This window comes from Engraulis encrasicolus, chromosome 14, assembly GCF_034702125.1.
Source record: "Engraulis encrasicolus isolate BLACKSEA-1 chromosome 14, IST_EnEncr_1.0, whole genome shotgun sequence".
NCBI lineage: Eukaryota > Metazoa > Chordata > Actinopteri > Clupeiformes > Engraulidae > Engraulis > Engraulis encrasicolus.
Genome location: NC_085870.1, coordinates 36,030,531 through 36,040,956, shown reverse-complemented (window position 1 = coordinate 36,040,956; position 10,426 = coordinate 36,030,531). Strand labels below are relative to the sequence as shown.

General features: G+C 43.1%; 1 protein-coding gene across 3 annotated transcripts in view; it reads right to left on the bottom strand.

The window, feature by feature from the left end:
* The window catches only part of timeless (timeless circadian clock), a 39,902-nt gene continuing 29,476 nt past the window's right edge, over nt 1-10,426 (bottom strand). For all 3 annotated transcript variants that reach the window (XM_063215603.1, XM_063215604.1, XM_063215606.1), the window contains exons 20-31: nt 8,816-8,955; nt 8,500-8,588; nt 6,241-6,364; nt 5,635-5,717; nt 4,772-4,923; nt 3,885-4,155; nt 3,164-3,232; nt 2,735-2,853; nt 1,689-1,908; nt 1,227-1,269; nt 1,038-1,102; nt 1-914 (exon numbers count right to left, since the gene is read on the bottom strand). In XM_063215603.1, coding sequence (XP_063071673.1) covers nt 787-914; nt 1,038-1,102; nt 1,227-1,269; nt 1,689-1,908; nt 2,735-2,853; nt 3,164-3,232; nt 3,885-4,155; nt 4,772-4,923; nt 5,635-5,717; nt 6,241-6,364; nt 8,500-8,588; nt 8,816-8,955 — 1,503 coding nt within the window. In that variant the 3' untranslated portion in view covers nt 1-786. The remainder of the gene's footprint in view (nt 915-1,037; nt 1,103-1,226; nt 1,270-1,688; nt 1,909-2,734; nt 2,854-3,163; nt 3,233-3,884; nt 4,156-4,771; nt 4,924-5,634; nt 5,718-6,240; nt 6,365-8,499; nt 8,589-8,815; nt 8,956-10,426) is intronic.

The window sequence follows — 10,426 nt, the reverse complement described above, 5'->3', positions numbered from 1 at the left end:
TGTCATGTAACTTAATTTTATTAACATCATGCACAAAGCCAGAACATGAAACAAACAATTAACCTTAAAACTCTCAAGCTTTAGGTCTACAGCAAAAATATATATAAAGATGTTTTTTTACAAGCTGGACAACAATCTGCTTACTGTCAATACATGGATTTGTTCAAGCAACCTTCAAAGTAAAAACTGTTCAAGTGTTCCAAAGTTCGAAGTAAAATTGGTCGAGCATGTTGTCACCCAACAGTTTATTTGTTCCCTTACAGAATGAACATCTGTCGTGAATATAAAACACACTTGAGGGAAATGACATGGGAACAACCACCTGTCTTTCAAGGACATTACATCTGATAGTGTATTTACCAATGACAGAACAAAGGCAATGAAGATTTTCCTGAGAATGTTGCTTTCCTTTCTTTCTGCTGTCTTTTATCCTTACAGAATCCACAATCATTTTCTAACCCAACATGAGGAAAGAGAACGAAATGCATAAACTTAAATCTTCCCACAGAGGGCTGTCTCCACACACTTCCAATGGCAGTGGCTACACCAGGCACTAAAGAGATGAAAGGGATTGGGGAGATCGCTTCAAGTCAGACTTGCTGATGTGGCCCTGAACGTGGATCACTGTACTGCGCAAAATACTTTCAAAGATAACGATTTGGTAAACAACTGGCAGGAGAATGTACGATCATCTTGCACTTGTTTTAAAACAAATAAAATGCAAGATATTTTGCGTCGGTGTGCGTGCGTATGTGCGGCGATCCGTCTTGACAAAAGTTTCAAGTTTCAGTCATCTTCATCGTCACTTAGTACTCTGTGCCGCCGTCGCTTGGCGGGAGCAGAGTGTTCCTCGGTGTCGGAATCACCAGCCCCCGTCTTGTTCCCAACCTCCATCTTGGAAGAGGGATCTTCATCTGGGGGGGAAAGAAAGAACACAATGAACAGATGGGAAAAATGCCTAGAAGATAGTAACAGCTACTGATGGACTGATGCAACGAGTTGAATTTCTTTAAGATGCTGTTGTAGTGTTCAAATACCATTTTCATCGTCACTGTCCAATGCTCGACTACGCTTTCCTCCGATGATAGGCTCTGCTGTTCCCCTGCACAAGAGGAAAGAAAAATCACCATTTAGTCAGCAAGGTAGGACAGACAGTGGAAGACCTGACAGTAGCTTGACTCTCAATATATAATTTCTGTCATAACCAAACGCATGCTATGACTTACCTCTCTTTCCCATTGGCAGCAACAGGATCTTCCGAAGGGGATTCTAAGGTGGAGACCAAACAACAAACTGAATCAGTTGAGTTCAGTAAATAAACAGGTAATAGAAGTGAAAAATGAATGAAAAATAGAAAAAAATGAATGTATACTGTGATCAAGCCAGTAACTAAAGAGCATCCTTTCAAATACTGCTAGTGTAGTCAGAAGAAATGAACTTGATACATCATTTACTGAAGTATGGTCAAGGAATTACACCACTGTGTGTGTTTACCCATGCCATCTTCTACGGGTGTAAATAATAATCGAAATGTATCAATATATCGCAATATAATATGACGATTGAATCTAATCACATCGTATTGTGGGGCATTCTTAAGTATGGAAAATAACTGAATAATCACATCGCATCAAATAAGATATCGACATTGAATCGTATCGTCATAGGGGCTGTGATTTACACCCTACCATCTTCTGATGATTGTTTCCTATTACGGGCGAGCAGCAGGGCCCTGATGGCCTGGGTTCTCTGCTCGTGGCTGGTGGCCTCGTCCGGGGGTTCCGATGCCTCTGGCCTCTCGTCCTGCTCCGCAGTCCCACTTGGAGGCTCCGCTGGCGGACACAACGACGTGGCTGCCGCCCTTAACTGGTAAATGCTCAAGGTGGCTGGGATTCTCCAGAAAGATTCCTGATGAGGCATGAGAAGAAATGGGTATTGATTACAAATATTTCTTTTCTTTTTTGTCTTTTTCAACTTTATTTGATAGGACAGTTTGAGAGGTGGACAGGAAGTGAACTGGGAGAGAGATGGGGAGGGGTCGCAAAAGACTCGGGCTGGGAATCCAACCCGGGTCAGCCGCATGGCGAGTACCCTACCGGTTGGCCACGGCAGGGTTGATGACACACATTTCATGAGATGGTTAAGTTCTGTGGTTACAGCCACACTACAAATTGAAAGGCTAAAAAATGGAACCAATAGTAAAAAACAGGAAAGGGATTCTTTTTTTAAAAAAGGCTAAAATTCACTAATGGCTATGAGTTTGTTTATTAAGTCCGTCTGGAGTAAGCTCCTAAAAGATAAATTGAAATATCCGCACACTGCAGACACAGACGCTTGCTCTGGTTAATTTAGTCAAAACAATCCGCACGTGTCACCCGGTGAGGTCTTCATCAGGTGGTTTTCCTTTCATGGCTTTATTTGAAGAGCTCTTTTCAATTTCAAATTCTTTTGAATTTTTGCATTTTAATATTGGAATTGACAGATAAGAAGTCCTGTGTGCCATTCAAATGTTGATAAAAATGCATAAAATCTATAAAAATGCATTTTGCAATGCAATTCAATGGAATACCCAATTCAAAAAAGTGAATTTCCCAACATTCTACAAAATGGATACATCCTCTTCATTTATATCTTGCAACCGCAACAATTTATTCATTAATTTACTTTTTTTTTTAGTAGTGCATGCACCTCACACTTCAACAAGCTCCTAATAAGGTCCTCAGGCGTACAGTACCTGCTCGTTGGCAGGTGGTCGGATGCCCACTTTCTTCAGGAGCTTCTGGAAGCTTCTGTTCTCCATGGCATCTTCGTTCTCCTCCGTCAGGGGCACCAGCGCCACAGCATGGGACACTCCTGAGACAGATGGGGGAAAGGACGACAGCAACACAGCGATTAGAGAAATTAGTGTACGGCACTTTACTGTAAAAAAACAGGAGAACAATGTAATATACAGTACTGCTACTGTCAAAAAGTTTCCAATAAAAGTGAAAAATAATAATAATAAAAATATATATAAATATAGGGCAGAAATTAGTATGTGGCAAAAGCATTTAGCAAACAATGGCTGTAGTAAACATTGCATCTAGTAAATGCTATTAGTAAGCACTAATACTGTGTCATCAAGTGTGTACTGTAGATGTTTTAATAAGCTTCATCCGCATACCATCGTTTTCCCGGTCGTTTGCGGTTTTGTTCAGTCTGTTCTGCAGCCACAAAAGGGGTCCTGACATGCCTGTGAAGATACACAGCCGATTGAGGGATTTAGTTACATATACACAGTATAAATAATATCAACAACAAACCAACCAAGTCATAGGTAACCAGCGCTGTTGGCTTGATCACCAACATCAACAGTCTCCTCCGACTGCCTCCAATTTCTGCTTCCTTTGGAGTACCTGTTGGACTGTCCCCTTCCAAAGGGGAGGCATAAATGCAATTTCGATGGGTGCATTACGTGCCGTTTGTCACAATAACAATGGGGCTTTCCCAATTAGTTCCATGTGCTTTTTCAGACCATATATCTAGAACCATTGTCTAAGCCATTGGTTCTTAACCTGGGGTGCTGGCACCCCCTGGGGGTGCGCCAGAGATTTCAGGGGGTGCGCGGAATTTTGTTTGTGTTGAGGTTGAGACCAAAATTCTGCTAGGGAACATTACAATTAGGCCAAAACAAAACCAAATTATAACATGATTTGGTCCCCATGTAAAGTCATTAAGATATTGATTAACGTCTCAATCAAGAGTCATTGTAATTAATAACTTAAATCATTTTTAAGTGCGTATACATGTGTAGAAGTTTGGGTTGGGGGTGTGCGGCTTGTCTTGGGCACAGGTAAGGGGGTGCGTTAAGAAAAAAAGGTTGATAACCACTGGTCTAAGCGTACCTTCCTGCTGCAGGCTCCTGACCATGTTGTCCAGGTTGATGCTTCTCTCTGCCGGGTTTCCTCTGCTCCTGCTCCTCTTCTGGCTCGGTGTCACCTTCCTCCTTTCCGCCTCCACCTCCTTCTCACTCTCCTCCCTCTCCTCCCTCTCCTCTTCCTCCTCCTCCTCCTCCTCATCGGAAAAGTCTTCCTCCTCCTCCTCCTCCTCTTCATCTCTCTCCGGGTCATCTTCCCGTGGGGCGCCGCTCAGGTCAGCAAAGAAGTCCTCCTCAGTCTAGGAAACAAACAAACATACAAATAAACAAACACAAGAGTCAAGTGAGCTCCATGACATGGAAGGTAGAGATTCTGAAGATGTCAAAGGTTGAAGCGTAGTTCTGCCATGGAATAAAACACAAAAAAAGATTTCAAGTGTATAGACTCATCACTCTCCATGACACCATTGCCAATATTTTTTAATGGAGATGTGATCGTTTGTTGTGACAGTCTGTTAAACTGGTGTTTTTGAAAGTCCAACCTCAGCAAGCGCTTAAAAGGAGACACACACACACAAACAACGGACGTACAAACAGTAATGCATGTTTAATCCAGACTTACTGAGCAAAAGATGTGTTTGAAATGACTAGTCAAATTCAATGACAAATGTCACATCTGAGGGGAAGAAGAGAAGGGGATTTTGAGGAAGAGAGGGAGGAAGAGAAGGATGAGGAAGAGAAAGAGAAAGAGGAGGTAGAGGAGGCGATGGTGATGAGTATGAGCAGGAGAAAGATAAAGGCAGTGGAGGAGGAAGAGGAGGAATATGAGCAGCAGGACTTGTGGAAGAGAAGGAGGAAGATAAGCAGAAAGAAGAGAAGGAGGAGGAGGAGTTTGCAAAGGAGGAAGAGTGTTACCATGCCGGCACTCTTCCCAGGTGCCTGCTGTCGCCGCCTCTTCTTGTAGAGCTCCTTGCGGTCGGTCACCAGGCCCAGGCTCAGCAGCTTGTCCACCACGCGGGCTCGCGAACGCTTCGCCGTCACACGCTTCATGATGTTGCCCAGGATGTCTGAGAGAAGAGCGCAAAGTAAGTAAATGTGACTGACACACAAGGAGGATAATTCCTTATCCAAACACACTACGAGAACCACAACCATCACCGCATCTCAGTTTTTAGTTTGGTAACTAAAGATGAATGTCCGCACACTGCTCCTGTGTTGCGTTGTTTTTTAAATTTTTCTCCCCAAGTATTCATCTTCATTTTCACAGTATTCTGACCTTTTGTCATGCACCTGCGTCTTGGATGTGCGCACTACTAGCCTACTGATAGTTTGATAACTAACCCATTTAAGATATCTCAGTAAAAACGGTGGTGGAATAGCATTTTGTGAGGAGGAAGGGGAGCTCTTCTTAACTCGTAGTCTTTCAGTTGTACTACTATCACATTAATTCTAAAGTAATGAGAGCTGTGCTTTGGCAGAGCTATTTAGCATGTTGCTGACTAGAAGAGGGGAAGAGGACTTCCAGAGGACTCCCAATTTTCCATTCCATTTTTCACCTTAATTTTAAACTCTGTCAGGAATCGGTGTACCGTTCTGTAGGAAGACGGTGGTACTGTAGTTCCATTAGTCTTCCAACAACACAAAGTCATGATCGTGTTTCGTTAAGAACTGCATTTGGGTGTCTTAGTTTGAGTGCCAATCAATCAACAAAGATGCATAAAGTTGCATAATATCATTAGCCAGGCTGTAGATAGATAGATAGATCTTAACAGCCTCACCATCTGAGTTCCTGTGCTCCTCAAACAGCATCTGCAGTTCTTCCTCCTGCTCCTCTGTCCACAGTACGATGCGAGTGCCTTTCCTACAGGACACAATGACAAGACACAGTGAGCGAACACAGGGCAAAATAGCAAGCGATAAAGCCTTTCCAAACACAATGGAGTTATTGCTATTCCTCATCTGGTTTGCATCAATGCAGCTCCAGACTTGTCACAGAGCGGTCTCGGTTTCTACACAATCCATAAAATCCTGTATGCATTGAGCCACATGCTTTATCTGGCCACATAAACAGCAGATGACACCTGTTATATACACTGCCTCCTCAGCGTTTTAACGGGGCAACTGCTCCAGTGACTACTCACATGGCCTACTTACCCCAAAATCCTCTCATCACACTTGTACATAAACACATATCAATACAGGGGTGCATTTCTGGAAAGCGTAGTTGTTAGCAGTTAGCAACTTCGGTAGTTGCCAATGGGAAATTGCATTGCAACCAACAAAGTAGCTAACATAGTTAGCAACTACGCTTTCCAGAAATGCACCCCATATCACAGCACGTTCAGCGCGCGCGCACACACACGCGCATACAGAGACAGACTTACTTTTGTTTTTTAAGGTCCTTCACACTGTCCACCAGACCCATGCAAACCAACTGGACCACGACCTTGCGGCGAGTGAGGTCAGGCTTGCTCAACAGTGGCAGGAGCGTCTCCACAATGTCAGGCACTACAAATGAAAAGCCAAAACAAAGATGTGAAGTCAGAATATGAAGGACAACATATCCGTTCAATGACTGCTACCCACAAAACAAATGTATTAGGACCTCATCCCCCCTCATTACACATAAACGGCTCAGAAACGGCAAAAACTGTGCAGTTGTCAGTGTCACACTGCCCAGAGAACACAAATGTGAATTTTCCAAATGCAAAAACCCCAACAACAACAAAACGCCCCCAACAACTTGACTTCACTAACAAGTCACGTAAAAATACATTTTGCCTCCCATGCGTTGGCTCCCAAACCGTAAAATTACGTTTTTCCCTTTTTTTATTGGATTCTGAATCTACACATTCTAATGCACATTCTGTGTGATTTTCGTAATAATGCAATGAACACAACTGACATAGATCATGAAAACACCTACAAAGTCAAAACTCCTACAAAGTCAGGATCTGGATATTTCATCATCTGTGCATTTTATTACACACAGTATTTGAGTTTTATTATAGCGAGTCAAACCACTTCCTGATCACGGCACGTCACGTCTCGAGTTACTTCCTGGGCTGGAGAATCAAAACATACTTGCCTTGCTAGCTAGCCTATTCCTAAACATATGATGGAAGGATAAGGAGTTTTGCTGCCATCAAGATAGGTGTAAAATGGAAGGATGTAAAACAGCATGCAACACAGCAGGAAGTAACCTAATTTTGGGTGAGTACTTTGGCATGTGTACTTTTATCTACAGAACGAACACTGCCAGTCAAGTGACATTAGCTAGCTAGCATTTCAGATGATGTGGCTCTGAACAGCCTGACCAGGTGATTTTTGCATCGAAATAGTTTACTTGGAAGCTACTGGAGTTGTTCTTCGGGCGTGAAAATGCATTTAGACCCGCAATTTAAACTCAGAAAGTCAGAGCACACACGTGACAAAAAAGGCTTTATCTCAGTTCGAATTTTGAAAATCGCTATTTTCACCTAAACCAGTGCTCGCTTAAAGTGAAATAACGTCGGAATGGAATAAGCTAGAAACAAACCGTAAAAATATAAAGACAGCTGAGTTTTTGGGCTTTCGAACAAGCCCTGACATGTGTCTGTGGGTTGAAGACAAAATATTCGGTGACTGTTCAAAAAATTACAAAAAATGATGAAATTGGCTGGGAGTCTACAGCTAAATTCCAAAAAACGTCTGGTATTGAATGTGTTAACACTGCATAGCTAAGCATCATGATTCTCTGAATCTCAAGTCAATGACACGAGGGCTATGTATGTAACCGTGGTTCTATGAGTTTAGGATGACCCCACTGCCAACCGTTGCTCCCGGAGTTAATTTCATGCCTCCGTCCATAAAATGGATGTTGCGCAATAAATCCTTAAGAGGATGTCAGTTGGCTATGAATGGACAGTTGTTGTTGTAGCAGATTTATGTAGCTTTCATAAATTATTTAGCCCAAATAAAATGGCCCATCTACTATTCACGGAAATGACACTGAAACTTTAAGATTTGTGTAATGATGTTAAAACAAATCCAGGAGGCTTCACGCTGGCCATTTAGGTTTGTTGATGGGAAAACGATTGTCCTCTGAGCCCAAACATAAACAAATGAGCCATGTTTTAAGGTAGGCTAGCATGAGATTGTGGAATTATACCCTTTCACAAACTCATAGATTATTTATTTTACTCTTTGTATTATTTTTAGATGTCAAATACTACTCTTCTTCGTTGACTTTTGCGAATTGGTATCTTTCTGACTACTTAACTGTCCCCACAAATCCTCTGGTATTGCTCCGTTTCGCCAGGAGCTCACTAGATTGCTAAGCTCTTGACTAAACAAACTGACAAATGAAACGACCACTAGAACCGGGTAAGTGTCAGTTCCCGTATTTACTGTAGGGTATAAATGGGCCTATAGGAAGGAGATAGGAAGTGCAGTACAGGCCCTAGCGTGACGCAAATGGTAGGGCACTCGTTTGCTATGCCGCCGACCCAGGTTCTACTTCCGGCCCGGGTCCTTTGCCAACCCTTCCCCATCTCTCTCTGCCCACTCACTTCCTGTCACTACCTTCACTATCCTGTCAAATAAAGGCAACCCCCTCATGGCGTGGCATGAGTCAGAGCAGTATCTGAGGAAGTTGGCTGTACCTTCAGAGTCCTTATGCTCCTCATACAGTCTACGCAGCTCTTCTTCCTCCTCCTCAGTCCATTTCACCACCTTCTTACTCGCTCCCGGCCTGCACACAGACATACGCAGTCGACAATTACATGAGTCATTTTGATCTGATTCATATGTAAAAAAATAACGCAGACAAACAAAAGCACTGACAACAGATGCTCATCAATGTGATATGACTCCATGCAGCCAACTTAATGAATACAATCAATTTTACCATCTTTCCAAGAAATATTATACTACTACTACTACGCACACACACACTCGCACTCGCACACGCACACACACCCGTCTTTGTTGTATCCTTCCGTCATCTCTCGAACAGCCCCCACGTTCTTCCAGAAGAGTAACTCCACGTATGCCTTGTTGTTCTTCGCCGCCGTTGCAAAGAACCGGTTCAGGACGAACTTGGCAAAGGTCACCAGCTCCTGCGGACCAGACAACAGGCCAACAGAGAAATAGCATGAGTTATGAGTAGAAGCATGGAAATTTAAAGCTGAGATATACTGTATTTCTGAGTCTCTTTTTTTACGCTTTTATTTAAACTACACACACAACATTATGACTGGCCTACCAGACATTCAGTATGGCTTCACATATACAACAGAGAAATGTCTGTATTCCATTTCTCTTCCTTGCTCTGACCTCATGGAAACTAGGATAACTCCGTAAATGACGGGGTTTCCCACCGACTGCCTGCATTTTAGTGGAATCTGTCATTCTGCATGTGCTGGAGGTTAAAGGATAAAAAATAAACGTTTCACACACCGCAACAGGCATAGCCTCCACTGTCTGGACCACTTCTCAAATAAATAAACTTTCCTACTGCATAAAAAATCAAAATGGTACGTACAGCAATATCCTCTGACTATATTCAATGCCTGGGAGAGGCATCTATCCAGCAAACACAGGCACATGTGAGTGCAAGCAGTTGACTCATGAAGCAGAAACAGTGCCTTGAAGCAGCAGGTTATCCTGGCCACCTTATCTTACTGCATAAAGACAATGGTGACCTACACACTAAAGTTTTTTGGGGGGCTTTTCAAGCCTTTATTTCTTCGTATTTTATACGACAGGACAGTGGAGGTGGTGACAGCAAGCGAGTTGGGAGAGAGAGCGGGGGAAGGGTCGGCAAAGGGCCCGGGTTAGAATCGAACCCGGGTCGGCCGCGTAGTAGACAAGTGCCGAGCGCCACGGTAGGGTCACACACCAACAATTTTTCAATTTGATGAACATGGATGGATGGATGAATGCAGCGTAGCGAAGGGGAGTAGAGGTCCCCTACCAGGAATCGCACCTAGGCCTCCTGGAGTACCAAACTAGGGCTCTGACTAGTATACCAAAGAGCCATGCTCACTGACATTACAGTCAAAGCGCACCCACAACCCTAATGATGGTCACTCAATCACAGGGAGCTCTTTGGTGTGTAGATCACGTTTGTCTTCATAGCTGCTTTAAACTGGCTTTTGTCCCCAGTGCCCGCTCAACACACTTGGATGTGGGCGTAAGCGACTATAAAGGAATCCATCCATCTATGCATCTACCCATCTTATCCATGAATTTATGACTACATTACCTTGTAAAAAGGAAATAATATCCGCACACCACAAAAGCACCCTTGTTGCAATTTAATAAATGAAAAGTTGGCACAACGTTTCGACCGTTTCAACTTTTCATTTATTAAATCACAACAAGCGAGCTTTTGTGGTGTGCGGATATTTTTTTCCTTTTTTCATATGCATTCTCTAGATGTCCTGCACCCATGGCAATTGCTTTTTTGGGGGATGTGCGCGCCAGTGCTTTACACTAACTTTTTCGCTTACCAGCCATTTTGGCTAGTGGTTTTCGTGACTCACTAGCCATTGGGCCTTTTCACTAGCCATAATTTTCTTAACCATC